This window comes from Macaca nemestrina, chromosome 5 (assembly GCF_043159975.1).
Source record: "Macaca nemestrina isolate mMacNem1 chromosome 5, mMacNem.hap1, whole genome shotgun sequence".
NCBI lineage: Eukaryota > Metazoa > Chordata > Mammalia > Primates > Cercopithecidae > Macaca > Macaca nemestrina.
The window spans coordinates 21869027-21889319 of record NC_092129.1 but is presented as its reverse complement, the minus strand read 5'-3'; the positions used below and the strand labels follow the sequence as shown (position 1 = coordinate 21889319).

The following is a 20293-nucleotide window of genomic DNA, read 5'->3' as shown; positions in this document are numbered from 1 at the left end:
TGCACACATATGTCTATTGCAGCACTATTTTCAATAGAAAAGACTTGGAACCAACCCAAATGCCCATCAATGATAGACTGGGTAAAGAAAATGTGGCACATATACACCATGGAATACTATGCAGCCATAAAAAAATAATAAGTTCGTGTCCTTTGCAGGAACATGGATGAAGCTGGAAACCATTATCCCCAGCAAAGTAACACAGGAACAGAAAACCAAAGCAGGTTCTCACTCATAAGTGGGAGTTGAACAATGAGAACACATGGACACAGGAAGGAGAACATCACACACCAGGGCCTGTCTGGGGTCGGGGGCAAGGGAAGGGAGAGCATTAGGAGAAATACCTAATGCAAGCAGGACTTAAAATCTAGATGACGGGTTGATGGGTGCAGCAACCACCATGACACATGTATACCTATGTAATAAACTTCACGTTCAGCACATGCATTCCAGAACTTAAAGTAAAAAAAAAAAGTTTCTCTTCTTTACAGACCTACTATGGTTACTTGTTTGATTTCTGGAACTTTATTGTTGTTGTTATTATTATTAAATATAACTTCTGCCGTAGGGATCTGGCAGCTCGAAATTGCCTTGTTTCCGTGAAAGACTATACCAGTCCACGGATAGTGAAGATTGGGGACTTTGGACTCGCCAGAGACATCTATAAAAATGATTACTACAGAAAGAGAGGGGAAGGCCTGCTCCCTGTTCGGTGGATGGCTCCAGAAAGTTTGATGGATGGAATCTTCACTACGCAATCTGATGTATGGTAAGTTTAACAGGACACAGAGTAATGCTGACAGAATCATCAAACGTTAGAGGGGATTTTAAAAGGACATCTAATCTTGCTTTTTTAATGTGAGAAAACAGAAGACCAGAGACCAGCTCAAAATGTAAAGGTTTGTTCAATGACTTTTTAGTTGGGCTGGCCCTAGGCAAAATTACGAATGAGATAAAATTTCTCAGTGCTGCCAATTTTTATTCATGCCTTCCCTCTCAATGTTTACTGGCACTTTATCCCCTGCAAACTTGGGAGGAAAATGCTGAAGTGTTTTTGTGCTCACCCTTAGGTGTGTCTGCATGTCAATGCTCTGAAATTCTTAGATAATGGAGGCCTACAGTGGGGTTTCAGTCAGGGAGAGAAAGAGTATGAGTGTGTGTATACGTGTATGTATGTGTGCATGCATGTGTGTGTGCACGTGTTTCTGTGTGTGCATGCATGTGCATGTGTGTCTGTTTCTGTGTGTGCATAGGTGTTTATGTGCATGGATGTGCATGCATGTGAGTACACATATGCGTCTGTGTCTCTGTCTGTGTGTGCACGTGTGCCTCCTCCAAGCCTTCCTATCACCTTTGAAGTATTTGCTCATACGCAGTGTCTTGTTCTAGTTTTTCCTGTCAGCCTGCTTTTATATCTCCCATTTGCCTTTTATGAGGCCAATAATACCCTGACAAAGTAGACCCTGCTAGCCCCAGGAAAAATGTTGTTGGAGAAACTACTGTAAACCTGGTGTTTGTAATAAGTATAATTAAAGCAAACCCTCTACTATTCTTAGGTCTTTTGGAATTCTGATTTGGGAGATTTTAACTCTTGGTCATCAGCCTTATCCAGCTCATTCCAACCTTGATGTTTTAAACTATGTGCAAACAGGAGGGAGACTGGAGCCACCAAGAAATTGTCCCGATGATCTGTAAGTTAATTATGTTAACATAAGCACCCCCCAAACAAAAACATGTGCATATACAATCTTAGGCCTCTTGATACAGTTTGTTAAATTGTTAAAATAAAAACTGGAACTTAAACATTGTATATCCCACATAAAATATCAATCATGGTGTCAATTTATGAATACATTATGGTTTCTTTTTATTTCTATATACAAATGATATTTCACTGAGAAACAAAATTTTGGAGAGTAAAATACTTCTGGGTAAGTGAATTCTAACAAAAGCACTCTGTGTGTGTGTGTGAGAGAGAGAGACAGTATACACACGTGTATGCCTTTTATTTTGGGAGATATGATCTGACTAGTATCTTAATCTACATATTAAAAGATTATACTAAATAGGAATATATTGTTAAAAAGTTGGATTGCCTTTGTTGATATAGCTGACATTGACTAATAAGAAATAGTGTTACTAAAAATTATACAAATTGTGATCTGTTTATGAACATAACAAAAAAATGACTAAGTATTGTAACTTTAGCGAATCCTGGCCATTACTAAATTCTAATAGTGATTTCTCAGAAGAGTGAGTGACTTTTAGTCAAATTATAAGGAAAAAAGCTTTTATTCTGAGTATTAATCTGCCTCCTTGTGGAAAGTCTCAGCAGAAATTTAAGTCTTGACAACTTTTTCCAAATTGTCTTACCCAAGAAGTTTCTAAAAGAGCAAGTAAGTATGAACTCTCTATGCGCACCATAACATGCCAAGGATTGTATGGATTACAGAGGTGTTTAAACCAGGGACACAGCTCTTCAGCATCTCAGAATGTGTTTTGAATGAAAAGACACCCACACGGAGCAGCTGGATGCCAAGCCAACATGTAATAAAGTGCTAAACTGTGTGGTACAGGCAAGTGCAAAAGGAATTAGCAGTATGCGGATGCACACCATGGTTGTACTGCCTTGACTATGCTGTGTTATTTAGAGGATTATGCAGACTTGAGCCAAAAGATGATTAAGAGCTGGGCACCTTGGTTAGATGTTCTACTGGTGCGTATTTTTGTATTATTTAAATCTTCCAGCTTGAAGAAGATTGGAATCGCTACTTGCTTCTGATTTAGCTTAATAATCTCTGGGATATTTACAGGGAGATCAGATACACACACATCTGACCAAATTAGATAATAGTGCATAAAAAATGATTCATAATCATTTTGGGGAGAAATGGTGAAAATTATATAAATTAAGGATAAGAAATTATACAAAATTTGAAAACCTTGCATGTAGGGCTTAAGAAAAAAGCCCGGGATACCTAAATACAAAATAAATTTTAACTAAATATTTACAAACTAATCACTTATTCCACTCTCTCCCCAAGGGTTAACGTGCCTCATCACAATCATGCAATATTTTTGGATAGGCAGCTTAGAAATTGATCACTAAACTATCAGTTTTGACTGATGTGTTTGATTATTTTGTTTGGGGCAGGGAAGTTAATAACAAATTGCTGTATTGTGGAGCAGAAAAATGTAGACAAGTTGAACTTTAGCTAAAGGTATAAAAAATGCAACTAGAAGGAGGAAGGAGGAGCGCTACAAAAGTATTCCTGATTATGAGTGGGAAAATGTATTATCTTGAAAAATTTATTGATTGAATTACCATTGTTTTAATGAAAATATAGTTCATTTGAAATGAAAATTTTAAATTTTCATTTTCTGGTTTTGAAGTTCATTTGAACATCATTAATACAAATAAGCCCTGCATCAAGCCCTCCAAGTGCTGCAGGACTCTAACAAGCCCTGGGAAGGGTTAAAGATCTATTGCCAACCAGGAAAACAAGCTTGGCTAGGAAATGGAGATCTCAGCAATACCAGTCAATCTGGCCATGGCCTTAAGTTGTCATGATAAAGATTAACTACTCTCCTTAGAGTACAGAGGGAACTGATATTTATTTGAGACAGTTTTCTGAGATCACAGGCCCAGCTTAGGGGGTTGAAAGTCTGCACTGAGCCCTGCTACACCTTCCATTTACTGCTTAAATACTCAGCACCTGGATGCACTCTAGGTCAGGTGAGCCCATAGATAGCTATGCTGTACTCAGCTATTAATGGAATGCCAGGTTCAGAGCATTCCTACCCTTCTCTTCCTCTCCTGGGATGTATGATAGAAAGCCCAGCCATCAGGATTCTCTTCAGTTTGTAGTTTGCACAACAACCACACAACTCCTGAGAAGAAATGGGATCAAAGGGCAATCTACTTCAAGTGAGAGCTTTTTTGGGGTTTTATAATAGATATATCACAGTAGCAACTGGAATTACTGGAGAGTCCCTCAGGTGTAGGAGGCAACCATGGGAGAACACAGAGGTTCACCATGTTGTTTTTACATCTTAAAAACTGTGTACATCTGGATACTAATTGGATCTCTCCAGGATTAGGTATAATGAGTAAGGAAAATTTTGAAGTCTATATTTTATGTACTTTGTTTAAATAACTGTAGAAACTTTTCCCTTTAATACTGAAAAATACTATGACGTTTTCATGTATCGAACTTCAACTGCTTTGTGAATTCGAAGTCCTTAATATTCATAGAGGCTAACACTGGATATAGCTAATGAGTCCTGTGCTATTTTGAAAAAAAAAAAAAAACTTGAGGAAAAGAGTTGTAAAGGGTTTGCATGGTGAGTGGAGGAATTGGAACCTCTACTTAGCCAAATGAGATACTTCAAGTATAATGAGTATTTTTCTGGAGCCAAAACAACCAGCCCAGGTAAATTTTAACAAACTTGAAGGACCTGCAAATTTGTTTAGAGTAATATGTTTGAATATTTGTAACTATAACTTGGTGCAAGTATACACTGCATGATACAGAATGGTGACAAGGACATATTTGTGAGGGAAGATCCTCTATGCCAAGGCTATAGTTTTCATTGTTAATTTACTTACAAGATATAAGAAATACATTTAGGATTATTAAAAGCCTCTTCATTTCATTCCATTGCCAATTCATTGCTGTTTGAGAACACAAGTTTTATTCTTTACTTTTAGATGACTATTGCTTTATATAGCTCCTCTTTTCTTAGTCCTCATTTGTCCCTGCATGGTGGAACAGGAAGGTTTTATATATTAACAGGCCAAATGTGTTTGTCATCAGAAAATTAAGTACAGAGTAATGATTGGATTAAATGTAAATTAAAACCTCCATAAATGAAAAAAAGAGGAATTTCTGCTTAAGTGGATTTCACAGATTAAACAAGAGGCTGAACTTTTGGAGGTAGAATGAGTGGGTGATGTGCAAGTGGCTAAGTGGCAGCTATAAGGATGGTTTCTTTTTCCCCCTGCCTTCCTCTTCCCTGGCCTCCTCTTCCTTCTTCCTTTTCTTTCTCTCCTCCTAAATAATCTCACTAAGTATCTTGATTTTTTGCATAATAAATCAGGTTATAAATAAGTATGGCAATGGCCTTTTTTTTTGTGGGGGATATGTTCCAAGGCCCCCAGTGGATACCTGAAACCAAGAATAATACCTGTATTAGTTCATTCTCACACTACTATCAGGAACTGGTAATTTACAAAGAAACTAGGTAATTTATAAAGAGAACTGGGTAATTTATAAGAGGTTTAATTGGCTCATGGTTCCACAGGCTCTGCAGGAAGCACGGCTCGGGAGGCCTCAGGAAGCTTACAATCATAGCAGAGGGTGAAGGGGAAGCAGGCATAGTCTTTCCATGGCCAGAACAGGAGGAAGAGAGGGAGCAAAAGTAAGAAAGAAGGAGGTGCTACACACTTTTAAACAACCAGATCTCATAAGAACTCTATCACCAAAGCAGCAAGGTGGAAATCTGCCCCCATGATTCAATCATCTCCCACCAGGCCCCTCCTCCAACACTGGTGATACAATTCTTCATGAGATTTGGGTGGGGACACAGAGCCAAATCATATCAGTACCCAACCTTATATATACTATGTTTTCTTGATCTGACAACTTAGTCAACTAATGGGTAGGTAACATATACAGCATAGATGTGCTGGACAAAGGGATAGTTTCATGTCTCAGTTTCATGTTTCATTTCACTACTCAGAATGGCATGCAATTTAAAACTTATGAACTGTTCAGTTCTGGAATTTTCCATTTAATATTTTTGGACCATGGTTAACCTCAACTAACTGAAACCATAAAAAGCAAAACTGATAAGGAGGGACAACTGTAAAAACCTCCTAATTGAAATATGACCAACCTTGAGAGATTCCATCTATGCCTTGGCAATATTTTTGAATCACAACTTTATTTTCAAAAATAAAATCAAAAATAAAATGCTTCCTATGGATAATTATAATTCTTCATTTTTCCTCTATACTCTGAGGACAACTCTTAGATTAATCATCAAAACTCTATTTTTTAAATTCTGTGATCTGACATTGATTATAATATCTCATTTAGCAGTCTAATGATTCTTCATTGACATCTTTGTATCATCCCCATTTCTAAATGGCACAGGTTAATGAGAAATACGTAAAAGATTAGGTTGTCTTTTGGTTATTTCTCAGATATGATTCTAATTTTAAAATATAGAGCCAAGCTTGGCACTGTATACCCGGTATGTAAATTCCTTGAAATACATGTAAAGTCATCAGATCAATACATTGAAACAGTCCCATATTAGTTTTTCCTGATACCATTTATTCTGATATGGAGTACCAACTCTGACCTGAGGTGCTTGTCAGGAAACGAAATAAATGGAAGTGGAGTTTGCTTGCCACATTATAATGGAATGGAGATTACATTATAATTCCCCAGATGGATACTAGCTATTTTAAATACAATATCTATAATGATTTCTGGGCCATCGTTACCTAGTGATTATAATCTTGTTCTAGCTCCACAGGCATTACCTCAGTCCACACCATCATTATCTCTCATCTAGTCGTCTTTAATAGCTTCCAACCTGCCCCTTTATAATTTATTGTCCACATATCTGCTAGAGTAATCCTTTAAAAATGTAAAGATTATGTCTGCTTAAAAATCTTGAAAAGCTTCCCCTTGTAGTGTTGTAAAATCCAACTCTTTGCCTGCCCTGTGAGACCTGCATGATCTCGCTTCCCTCCTCTGATCTCATCTCATCCTTTCCCCTCAATGACTGCACTTCGGCGACACTGGCTTTCTTTCAGGTTCGAAAATGTGCCAAGCTCTTTCCAAATTTAGGACTTTACACATGCTTTCCCCACATGTAGTGTGTTCCCTGACTCCCATCCACACCCTATTCCCATGACTAGTATCTTATTTTCTTACAAAGTTCTTTGGCTTAAATGTCACCTCTGCAGAGGGGCCTTCTGTAAGCAACTTTCCAAAACTGTTTCATGTCTGTTAGAACTCGTGTTTGTTTTCTTTATTACTTTGCAAAGAACTTATAATTTATAAGAGTATATTTATTCATATAGTAGTACTAATACTTTAAGTACCTCCTAATCTGTTTCTTTATCACTTCTCTCTCCCTGATCCGATCTGCCATATAGCTCCAGAAAAAAAAAGAGAGCAAGTACTTGTTTATAAGAAGTCAGTAGGCTTGAAAACCAGGTTTGGAATATAGAGAGCATCTAAAGTCCTTTAGCTCCTTTTTAAGTACTAGGTTTTAATTGTCTCTATAAAAACATATAATTTTATATAAGGATAGTCAAATTAAAAAAGGTAGTGAGTAGAGCCCTCATTCCATCCAAGCCCTGACGAAGTGAAGAAAGAAGAGAACTTGATAGAGGTGGAAAGGTGAGATACTGGATATCTGAGTTTGGAAACCTCCTCTGTAGGCTTCAATTAGAAGAGATGGGTACCACCAAAACTAACTGCTCACTCACCCCTAGTTTGGGAGAATTACAAATAGATCATTGAGTGGAGGACCTTCACTTTGACATGGGAGACTCAGCATTGTTGAGAAGGTAGAATGACTTGTCCAGACAGAAATGTCTAGCTTATGCTTCCAAACTTCCTTTGTTTCCTATATTGGGTGAACATTTTGTTCAGAGCTAGAGATTCTGCCAAGTACCTCCCTGTGGGCCTACAGCAGAAACAAGAATGGATTCCCTGGGCCTTGAGAGCATGTATAGGGCTTCATAGCATCTGAGAATCCTACAGCTAGAGAGAGACAAGGGTGGATCACTTTAGTGGGGAAACGTCAAAAGAATAGGTAAAGAATTCACAGATTGCCAACAGGGGCTGATACCTAGGCTGGGTCAGATCAGTTACTCCTTAATGAATTCTGGATTAGTCACTGAGACTAGTAAAGATCTGGAGGGCACAGTGGGGTTCACAGGATTCTTCACCATGCCTCTACAAGTCACATAAACCTCGTACCCAACATATATCCTGACACTACCTTAGAAAGGAAGGCAGAAGGAGTGGGGATGGCCTGAAAATAAGAGAGGTTGGGTTATTATCCAGAAAAGACTGAATAATACTTAAAAAGATTGTTTAAAATAGTGAGACTAAGTTATAAACAACATTGTACTAAATGAAGTTTCTTTTCTTATGCTAGGTAGGGACTCTGAGAAAGACCTAGTTAATTATAAACAATATAAAATACTTACAATTTTCCTGCTTATATGAGTTGAGGCGTGATGAATTTTGCCTTTCAACAATTTTTATAGCTATTAGTTTCTTTATGTGTTGATACATTATGATTGACTATAAGACTGACAGTGCAGGTGAGACCTTTACCTTGAGAGCTTAAAGAGCTACTTAAACACCCTTGATTAAAGAACGGTCCTCTTCTATCAAGGAAGGTCATCCTCTTCAACCAAGTTTTCAACTTAAGGAGGGTTACACATGGAACACTGGAGGAAGGGGACACCTGTATAGCCAGACATCAGCTGAATCAACTCTGGTGATCAGTGGGTGGCAAGGATGAAGCCAGATCACCTTCACATGAGACCTTCACCTTGAATAGTTGAGTGTTGAGTAGACATTTTGCCACCATCTACTTATCCATCTATTTATTTGGAATAATAACTGTTAAAATAATGTCACATTTTCAAAAGAAAGATGTTGTCTAATAAACGTAGTGGTGTTAAAAGCCACTTTTAAATAAGAAACCAAAGCCTTTGTTATGATTCATTTATATTAATTAAGGAAAACTGGCAATAACTTGGATTCTTTCCTTTCTAAAATGACCCTACCTGGGTTATCAGTAATTATATCCGATTTCTATTTACTTTCCCATCTTTCCCCGCATATTTAGGTGGAATTTAATGACCCAATGCTGGGCTCAAGAACCTGACCAAAGGCCTACTTTTCATAGAATTCAGGACCAACTTCAGTTATTCAGAAATTTTTTCTTGAATAGCATTTATCAGTGCAGAGATGAAGCAAACACCAGTGGAGTCATAAATGAAAACTTTGAAGGTAAGTTTGATTCTTCAGAATATTCTAGTTTTCTCTGCACTGTGAACGGAACAAGGTTAAAATGGAATGTACACAGAAAGCATTTTGGGGTAGGCAAAAAGAATAATATACTGGCACCTTTGTTATCATAATTAAGTGTTTATTGCATTCCTCTGTGAAAATTATTTGTATTATGCACTAAATTGAAAAAATAAAGGATAGTGCTATGGCCCCTGGATTTATAATCTAAGATAGTAAGGAGGAGAATTAACATGTTAGACTATATTTTCATAAGGTCTGTTCTCCTCTTCTCCCCCTACACACCAGTTTGGACCTTGAGTACAGAGTTAATTACAGACTCTGCTTATGGTACATTATCATCATTGGCCTATGCAGAGCTCCTATCTTGTTTGTTTGTTTAGCCATTTTATCCCCATATTCCTCTCCTCTTCAACTTCCTCCCTCCCCGTCAGGCAACCATTCTAATGTCTTTAGTGTGTATCTTTTCATTTGTATGTTTTCCTGCAAAATGTGTATTGTTTTTTGTGAAATGAATGCATTTTTCTTCCTGTTTTCATTAAGCACTGTATTTTTAAGGTCTATCCATGTTGCTATGTATATATCTAATCCTTTGCTTCTAACTGATGAGTTATTTTGCTGTGATTATTGTAGTGGATCAGGTCTTGCTAAGATCTAGTCTGATTCTATGACTTTAGTATTTGGTGATTAAGATAATAATATTCTGGGCCGGGCACGGTGGCTCAAGCCTGTAATCCCAGTACTTTGGGAGGCTGAGGCAGGTGGATCATGAGGTCAGGAGCTTGAGAGCATCCTGGCTAATATAGTGAAACCCCATCTCTACTAAAAATACAAAAAAAAAAAATTAGCCTGTCGTGGTGGCAGGCGCCTGTAGTTTCAGCTACTCGGGAGGCTGAGGCAGGAGAATGGCATGAACCCGGGAGGCAGAGCTTGCAGTGAGCTGAGATGGCACCACTGCACTCCAGCCTGGGTGACAGAGCGAGACTCTGTCTCAAAAAAAAAAAAAATAAAATAAATAAATAAATAAATAAATTCTGGAACCATTCTACTACGATGGACAGACTAAGCCTTTTAGTTAAATGTAAACAGACTAAAAATACACTAGTCACTTAATTCATTTCTAAAGTCACATTTACTGTATGTGTGCCTAATTGGCTGCAGAAAAATGAATTTAAAATATTTCTCCTTCAGCTGATCTAGAACTTCTTGTTATTAAAAGTTTGCCAGGCCCTTTGTTTATTTAAATGCAGATGTCCTTGCTTACAAACTAAACTGGCAAGATGGATCACAACTTAGAATCTCTCAGAAATTAGGCTTCTTGCTATTTGCAGTGACTGACTATAAGACTGAGTGCAGGAGACACCTTTACCTTGAGAGCTTACAGAGCTACTTGCACATCTTTATTAAAGAATGGTCCTCTCCTATCAGGGAAGGTCATCCTCTTCAACCAAGTTTTCAACTTGAGGAGGGCTACACGTGGAACAGTGGAGAAAGGGGACACCGGTGTAGCCAGACATCAGCTGAATCAACCCTGGTGATCAGTGGGTAGCAGATGTTGAAGCCAGATCACTCTCACATGAGACCTTCACCTCGAGTGATGCACTTGACTAATAGCAGATAAAAAGAAGAAGCCCATGGACAGACATCTACTTGTCTATACATCTTACTACATATTTTGGGTGACTTTGGATCCATTAGATGAGCATAAAACTCTGATCATGTAACTTCTTTAACACAAACTGCTAAGCGACAGATTGGAAAGGGCTGCACATGCCTTGGCCATGTGTCATAACCCTCATTAGAGTAAACCTTGTTAATAGTCTCACATTGTTTCTACTCACTATCACCCTGGACAGAGCTGATTCTAAGAATACCAATGGCAGAACACTTGGGTATTATAACTGGCACAGCAACTCCATCCTTTGGGGGACTCTACATATGTACTTGCCTATATGAAGATCACATAGGATTAGGCAAACATACCCTTAAGCCATTCTAGACACTATTAAGGCCTTGTCATTTTCTAAGCATTTACTTAATGAGACATTTCTCTGAATAAAATTTTGATAATTAAAAAAATTATTTCAACAGATACTTACTGATTTGGGGGCAAGGTATAGTGTAAGCACCTGTATTTAATGTGTTCATTTGTCTGCTTTAAAGAAAAACAAGAGGTGAGAGTATTTCTTTCTCTTGGAAGCTAGAATCAGTTTCTTTAATTTTGTTTGCCAAATTTAGTAGTAAACTGGCTTTTACTGGTGATATTGAAAGTTGTCCTTGTCATAAGACTATATATATATATCTCCATAGGAAATACTGGTGTCACCAGTTCACTATGTAATAATACTGTTCTGCTCAAGCCATTTTAATCTGCTCCAGCCTGGCCTGGTTCTTATTTGTCATAACTTCACTTATGGAAACTTTAGAGGAACAATCATGCAGAGCGGTTTGCCAACATGTAAAATTAAATCTTTTGTTCCTAAGATAAATAACAGTAACTGGGTTGAATTGAATATAGACATATCTGAAAGGCAGGCAGAACATGGTTTTGCTTGCTTGGCATTGAAAGCACATTTTCTTGACTATATCACTCCTCTTATTTTTTTCTATAAATTTATGGGGTACAAGATTATTTAGTAATGAAGTCAGGGCTTTTAGGGTATCTGTCACCTGAATAATGTACCTTGTACCCATTAAGTAATTTCTTATTCACTCTCCCACAACCTTACCCTTTCAAGTTTTCATTGTCTGTCATTTCATACTCTACCTCTATGTGTACACGTTGTTTCAACCCCACTGATGAGTGAGAACATGTGATATTTGTCTTTCTGTGTTTGACTTATTTCATTTAAGATAATTGCCTCCAGTTTCATCCATGTTGCTACAAAATACATGATTTCATTCCTTTTTAGTGGCTGAAGAGTATTTCATTGTCTATACCACATTTTCATTATCCAGTCATCCATAGATAGACACTAGGTTGATCCCATACCTTTGCTATTATGAGTAGTACTGTGATAAACATATGAGTGTAAGTATGTTTTTGATATAATGATTTCTTTTCATTTGGGTAGATATCTAGTAATGGAATTGCTGGATTGGTTGCTAGATTGTATTTTTAGCTTTTTGAGAAATCTCCGTACTGTTTCCCATAAAAGTTGTATTAATTTACATTCCCACCAACAGCATGTAAGTGTTCCTCTTTGCATCCTCGCCAGTATCTATTTTTTTGACTTTTTAATAGTAGCCATTCTGACTGGGGGAGGATAATATCTTATTATGTTAATATGCATTTCTTTGGTGATTAGGGATGTTGGGCATTTTTCTATATACCTGTTGGTCAGTCATATATCTTCTTTTGATAAAACATCTATTCACATCTTTTACCCACTTTTTAATGGGATTATTTGCTTGTTTGTTGTTGTTGAGTGTTTGAATTCCTTGTATATTCTGGATATTAGACCCCTGTTGAGTGAATATTTTGCAAATATTTTCTCCCATTCTGCAGATTGTCTGTTTATTCCATTGATTATTTCTTTTTCTGCACAAGCTTTTTAGCTTAATTAAGTCACATTTGTCTATTTTTGTTCATGTTGCCTGTGCTTTCAGTGTCTAAGTCATGAATTCTTTGCCTAGACCAATATCCAGAAGAGTTTTCCTTAGGCTTTCTTTCACAGTTTCATGTATTACATGTAAGTATTTTCACAGTTTCATGTATTACATGTAAGTCTTCTAATTCATCGTAAATTAATTTTTGTATATGGTGAGGGTAAGGCTCCAGTTTCATTCTTTTGCATATATCCAATTTTCCTGGCACCATTTATTGAAAGGGGTGTTTTTCTCCCCAGTATGTGTTCTTGTTGACTTTGCCAAAGATCAGTTGACTGTAAATATGTGGCTTTATTTCTGGATTCTGGATTCTGTTCCATTAAACTATGTGTTTATTTTTATATCAGTACCATACTGTTTGATTACTATAGCCGTGTAGTATTATTTGTTTTTTTTTTAATTTATTTTTGGCTGGGCGTGGTGGTTCATGCAGGTAATCCCAGCACTTTGGGAGGCCAAGGTGAGCGGATCACGAGGTCAGGAGATTGAGACCATCCTGGCTAACACGGTGAAACCCTGTCTCTAGTAAAAGTACAAAAAAAAAAAAAAAAAAAATAGCCGGGCATGGTGGCAGGCTCCTGTAGTCCCAGCTACTCAGGAGGCTGAGGCAGGAAAATGGCGTGAACCTGGGAGGCAGAACTTGCAGTGAGCCAAGATCACGCCACTGCACTCCAGCCTGGGCAACAGAGCGAGACTCTGTCTCAAAAAAAAAATTTTTTTTTAAATTTTTGTGGGTACATAGTAGATGTATATATTTATAGGGCACATGAGATGTTTTGATACAGGCATATAATGTGTAATAATCACATCATAGAGAATGGAGTATCCACCCTCAAGCATTTATCCTTTGTGTTACGAACCAATTTTTTACTTTTAGTTATTTTAAAATGTACAATTAAATTATTATTGACTATAGTTACCCTATTGTGGTATCAAATATTTAGTCTTATTCATTCTTTCTCTTTTTTGTACCCAATAACCATCCCCAACTCCCGCCCTGTCCCTTACTACCCTTCCCAGCTTCTGGTAACCGTCCTTCTACTCTCTGTCTTCATGGGTTCAATTGTTTTGATTTTTATATTTCACAAATAAGTGAGAACATGAGATATTTATCTTTCTGTGCCTGGCTTATTTCACTTAACATAATGATCTCCAGTTCCATCCACATTCTTGCAAATGACAGGATCTCATTGTTTTTATGGCTGAATAGTACTCCACTGTACTATATGCATATACCACATTTTCTTTATCCATTTATCTTTTTTTTTTTTTTTTTTTTTTTTTTTGAGACAGTCTCACTCTGTCGCTCAGACTGGAAAGCAATGGCATGATCTTGACTCACTGGAACTTGCCCCTTTCAGTTTCAAGCGATTCTCATGCCTCAGCATTCCAAGTAGCTGGGACTACAGGCACACACCACCATACCTGGCTAATTTTTGTATTTTTTTTAGTAGAGACTGGATTTCACCATGTTGGCCAGGCTAGTCTAGAGCTCCTGATCTCAAGTAATCCGCCCACATTGGCCTCCCAAAGTGCTGGGATTACAGGCGTGAGCCACTGCACCTGGCCTATCCATTTATCTACAGATGGACACTTAGGTTGTTTCCAAATCTTAGCTATTGTAAACAGTACTGCAGTAAACACAGGAGTGCAGATATCTCTTTGATGTACTGATTTCCTTTCTTTTGGGCATCTGTCCAGCAGTGGGATTGCTGAATCAAATGGTAGATCTATTTTCAGTTTTTTGAGGAACCTCCAAACTGTTCTTCATAGCGGTCGTACTAATGTACATTCCCACCAACAGTGTATGAGGATTCCCTTTCTCCACATCCTTGCTAGCATTTGTTGTTGCCTGTCTTTTCAATGTAAGCCATTTTAACTTGACTGAGCTGATATCTCAATGTAGTTTTGGTTTGCATTTCTCTGATGATCAATGATGTTGAGCATTTTTTTTCACATGCTGTTTGCCATTTGTATTTCTTTTTATTAGAAATGTCTATTCACGATTTCAGGAAGCTCTGGGACGTTAAGGGCTGACCCTAGTTTTCTGATACCTATCTCTGGGGTGATTAGCACAGGTAAATAGTGGTATGGAGAGTAAGAGCTTAAAAAAGGAGGTGGTTGGGGTGTGGGGTCTGGATTGGTTGATCTGCATTTGAAAAGTACATTTCAAGGCCAGTTGTTTACTAGCTCTAGAAATGGGCAAACACTGAGAGGGGCTGTGCTTCTAGGGTCAGCAAAACACCAGAATGTCAAAACATCAGAATACAAAAAATAAAAGATATGGTTAATATTAATATGTTCATTCAAAGTGTAGAAACAATCTGCCGAGAATGAGAATAAGCCCAGTGCTATTATAAGAAAAACTGAGTACTTTTTCTTTTTTTCTTTTCTTTTTTATTGGCCACTGGGAAATCCTATTTGGCAAAGTACTTGTTCAAGTCTCTTGACCATTTTTCTATTTGGTTGTCATTGCCTTATTATTAAATAAAGTTTTGTATATTCTAGATATAAAAGAAAAGAAATGTCTATTCAAATCTTTTGCCCATTTTTTGATCAGACTATTAGCTTTTTTCCTATTGAGTTATTTGAGCTCTTTATGTATTCTGGTTATTAACCCCTTGTCAGATGGGTAGTTTGCAAGCATTTTCTTCCATTCTGTGGATTGTCTCTTCATTTTGTTGATTGTTTCCTTTGCTGTGAAGAAGCTTTTAAAATTTGATGTGATACCATTTGTCCATTTTTGCTTTGACTGCCTGTGCTCGTGGGGTGTTGCTCAATAAATTTTTGCCCCAACCAATGTCCTGGAGATTTTCCTCAGTCTTTTCTTGTAGTATTTTCATGGTTTGAAGTCTTAGATTCAAATCTTTAATGCATTTTTAGATTTTTGTATATGTAGAGAGAGGGGAGTCTAGTTTTATTCTTCTGTATATGGATATCCAGTTTTCCCAGCAGCATTTATTGAAGAGACTGTCTTTTCCCCAGTATACATTCTTGGCATCTTTGTAAAAAATGATTTCACTGTAGGTGTGCAAATTTATTTCTGTGTCCTTTATTCTGTTCTTTTTTATGGCTAAATAGTATTCCATTTTTATATGTACCTTTGGTCTATGTGTCAGATTTTATGCCAGTACCATGCTGTTTTGGTTACTATAGGTCTGTAGTATAATTTCAATCCAGTAATGTGATTCTTACAGTTTTGTTCCTTTTGCTTAGGATAGCCTTGGCTATTCTGAGTCTTTTGTGGTTCTACATAAATTTTAGGATTTTTTTCTATTTCTGTGAAGAATGTCATTGGTATTTTGATAGGGATTGCATTGAATATGTAGATTACTTTGGGCAGTATGGTCATTTTAACAATATTGATTCTTCCAATCCTTGAGCATGGAATCTTTTTCCATTTGTTTGTGCCTCCTACAATTTCTTTCATCAGTGTTTTATAGTTTCCCTTGTGGAGAATTTTCATCTCCTTGGTTAACATATTCCTAGTTATTTCATTCTTTTTGTGGCTCTTGTAAGTGGCATTGCCTTCTTGATTTAATTTTCAGCTAGATTATTTTTGGTATATAGAAATGCACTGAATTTTTGTACATTGATTTTGTATCCTGAAACTTTACTGAATTTATTTATCAAATCTCAGAGTTTCAATGATAAGAGCACGCTAATATCCCTGATGAACACAGATGCAAAAATTCTCAATAAAATACTGGCAAGCCAAATCCAAGAGCACATGGAAAGGATAGTATACTACGATCAAGTAAGATTTATCCTAGGGATGCAAGGATAGTTCAACATATGTGTATATGTTGAAGACACATTTTGTGGAATCTTTAGGTTTTTCTACATATAAGATAGTATCATCTATGAATGCCTTTTGTGAGATGCCTTTTTATTTTCTTCCCCTGCCTGGTTGCTCTGGCTAGGACTTACAGTACTATGTTGAATAAGAGTGGTGAAAGTGGCCATCCTTGTCTTGTTCCAGTTATTAGAGAAAATGTTTTCAACTTTCCCCCATTTAGTACAATGTTGGCTGTGGATTTGTCATATACAGCTTTTATTATTTTGAGATATGTTCCTTCCATGCCTAATTTGTTGAAAGCTTTTATTATGAAAGGATGCTAAATTTTATCAAATGCCTTTTCTGCATCTGCTGATATGATCATATGGTTTTTGTCTTCCATTTTGTTGATGTAATGTATCATGCGTCTTCAACATATACACATATGTTGAACTATCCTTGCATACCTGGGATAAATCTTACTTGATCATAGTGTACTATCTTTTTCATGTGCTCTTGGGTTTGGTTTGCCAGTATCTTGTTGAGAATTTTTGCATCTGTGTTCATCAGGGATATTAGTGTGCTCTTATCATTGAAAGCAACAAACAAGGCTCAACATTTTTGACTGATAAGGCTCAAATTCTTTGTGATTATAATTTTATAGACTTTATTAATTAACACAATCATGAACTTCTTAAATGTTTAAAAATAATTTTTATGTTATTTTACAACAACCATAAAAATGACTCCTGATTCCTTTTTGTTTTTCTTGTAACTTTTCCAGTAATTAATCTCAGTAACTGTTCTTGCTATATTATTTTATAACTGTATCTACGTTTTAAAGATCTTTATTGTAAAAGTAATTTATGTTTATTATAAAAAATATAAAATTATTTAAGCAGTCTAAAAAGTAAAAGTTTCCTAATTCATCCTTATCTCACTCCCCAGTGCTAGCACAGCTAACAATTTGGTTATACATTTGCAGATATTGTATGTGCATATATAGCCATTTACAGAAATGCTCATTTATGTATGTTTGTATATATACTATCTGAATTCAGATATTAAATTTAGGTAATCTAAAGGAATTGGTGGGCTGTAGATTCTGTAGTAGGTTCTCCAGCATTTTTTTCTTACCAATAGGCTTATTTTTAAGGATTTAGTGAGATGATTTTGTATTACATCTTCTGCCAGAATCCAGGAGAATGAGCATTCTATGTTGTTATTGAGAGGAAATCCATGTTCTGTGGGAGTCCAGAGGAAGGATGCCAAGTCTACACTATGGCAGAGGGACAGTCAAGAAACGCCATGGGGAGGAGGTTACGTCTAAGCTGAGACCTACTTAGAAGCTGAGATATGAAAAAAGGAAGCTGAGGAATCCTATATATTTTAGGATAAAAGGAGCAGCATGTAGAAAAGCAGGGAATAATAGAAAATGAGATATTCATAGAACTGCACTTAGTTTATTATACATGAGAATGTGGCAAGTGATAAAATTGGAGGGTTATTGGTCACACTAATCAAAAGTAAGGTATGAAAAATAATGAAAGCTGAATTAATGAGTGGTAACAGGTGTAGAGAGAACATAAGGGAGTCTGGAGTTACCATAGAGGTAGATGCTATTGGACTTGGCAACTAAGTGGGTGAAAAAGAGAAAGGAGGAAGTTGGTAAAAACCAACACTATATTCCTGGAGATGAGGAACACAGGAAGAGGAATAGTTTTGCATATGTTTGGTTTGAGTTGGCTGTGGCATATCTAAGTGGGTAAGTCCAGGACACAGTCAAGATATGGGGTCATACTCAGTTGAAAGATCTGTCCTGTAAATATAGGTGGTTGAATTCCAGGGTGCAGATGAAGTCATTAAATTAGAGTGTATGAAATAAGAAGAGAGTGACAAGTGGATGGAACCCAGAGAACAGCCAGTATAGGAGGGGCTTACAAAGATGGTGGATATGGGGAGGAGCAGCCAGAAAGGGAAGAGGAAAACCATAGGGAGTGTTGTTATGGAAACCCAGAGAAGAGAGACTTAGAAAGGAGAGAGTGAACAAATGCTGCAGAGAGGTAAAGCAATCCAGAGGGTTGCACAGATTTTGCAGTTGACTCATATTCTAAAATTCAACTCTTTGCTCCTGGAATCCTTTCCTTCTAATGTACAAAGACATATTATAAAAGTCACAGAGGGCCAGGCACAGTGGCTCACGCCTGTAATCCCAGCACTTTGGAGGCGGATCACGAGGTCAGGAGATCCAGACCATCCTGGCTAACGTAGTGAAACCCCATCTCTACTAAAAAATAGAAAAAATTAGCCAGGCATGGTGGCAGGTGCCTGTAGTCCCAGTTACTCAGGAGACTGAAGCAGGAGAATGGCGTGAATTCAGGAGGCAGAGCTTGCAGTGAGCCGAGATCGCGCCACTGCACTCCAGCCTGAGCGACAGAGTGAGACTCCATCTAAAAAAAAAAAAAAAAGATCACAGAGCCTGCCATAATGGGTATTAGCAGGCCTGAGAGCTTAGCTTCACCTTAGGTTCTACTTGAAGTCTCCACGAACCCTTGAGAAAATCTTTTCACCATTTTGCATTGCATAGTTCATCTATGAGGCTGAGATAGGTAATAAACAATGCTCACACTCAATATAAAGAATAAAATACCTCTGTGAAAGGCTTTTAATTAGAATAGTAGCTAATTTTATTTTAGTACTTTTCCATGTGCCACTCACTGTGCTATGTAGGTTAACTCATTAAATCTTTACGAAAGCCTTATGAAGTGGGTATACTGTATCACGATTTTACAGATGAGAAAACTGAGGTTTAGTAACTTGCTCATAATCATACTGCTGAAATAGGGCTAGAATTTGTCTCCATTGTTGAGCCTTTCCTCTCAGCCTTCACAAATCCCTGGCTGTAGTAGGGAAATGACCCACATGATATCCCCAGTTATGTTATCAATAGTGTACTGCACAGCTAGGTATAATGAAAGCAATGATTACTTATGACCTGCTAGAAAATATACACCATTTTTTAGGATTATACCAAATCTATTTAGGTACCAACTTGTTGGCAGAAAGAATTAAAATTCTAAATAATATTCATAACAATAGAGAAGCAGACAAATATTAAAAGTAATGATGCAGGAAGAATTTAACAGGGAATATCATCGAACTATTACAATTTAGAAAGAAGCATTTCTGGGCCATGACAGAAATAAAATTTTAGGAAAAGAGAAATTACTATTGTATTATTTACAATGAATGTAAATCCTGAAGATAAGGAATGAAAAGAGATGTGGAAATCACTAAATTAATAATTGAGTTTGTGACCGAACAAGAGAGGCAGGGAAGAGAGAAGAAATTGAACTAAAGCAGAGTTTGCATATCTGCAAAGGATAGAAATAGTGGAACAGACCCTTCAAGGCAAACCTAAACTTAATTATATTTTCAATAAAAAAGAATGTGTTTAATAATAGCTTACTGCTTTGTGGACTGGTGGGCATATTTAGCAAAGCAATAAAATGAGTATCTTCATTGTTGTTGTTGGAGATATGTAAGTAGATAAGAAAAGCTATTGAAAGGACTTTTTTAAGCAAAAAAGTGGGGGTGCTTAGGAAAACAGGGAGCAATAATACCATGCCTACCCTATGGTCCTACTGACCTAATGGGGTGGAAAGGGGATAGAGAGAGAAGATTAGTAACATATCTGGGCATCTAGTAAAAATATCCCAGTGACTTCATCCAAACATTTGTGTAAACATCACCTCATCGGTCCCGGAGAGTTCTACAGGAAACAAATCTAAATGCTCCTCTGCTGTTCTAAACATAGCCAGTCAGCCGGCATATG

General features: G+C 37.0%; 1 protein-coding gene across 5 annotated transcripts in view; it reads left to right on the top strand.

Moving 5' to 3' along the window:
* LOC105465485 (ROS proto-oncogene 1, receptor tyrosine kinase) overlaps window positions 1-20293 on the top strand; it is a 142906-nt gene that overhangs the window by 119381 nt on the left and 3232 nt on the right. For all 5 annotated transcript variants that reach the window (XM_071096353.1, XM_024787848.2, XM_071096351.1 and 2 more), the window contains 3 exons: window positions 569-769; window positions 1557-1691; window positions 8890-9053. In XM_071096353.1, coding sequence (XP_070952454.1) covers window positions 569-769; window positions 1557-1691; window positions 8890-9053 — 500 coding nt within the window. The remainder of the gene's footprint in view (window positions 1-568; window positions 770-1556; window positions 1692-8889; window positions 9054-20293) is intronic.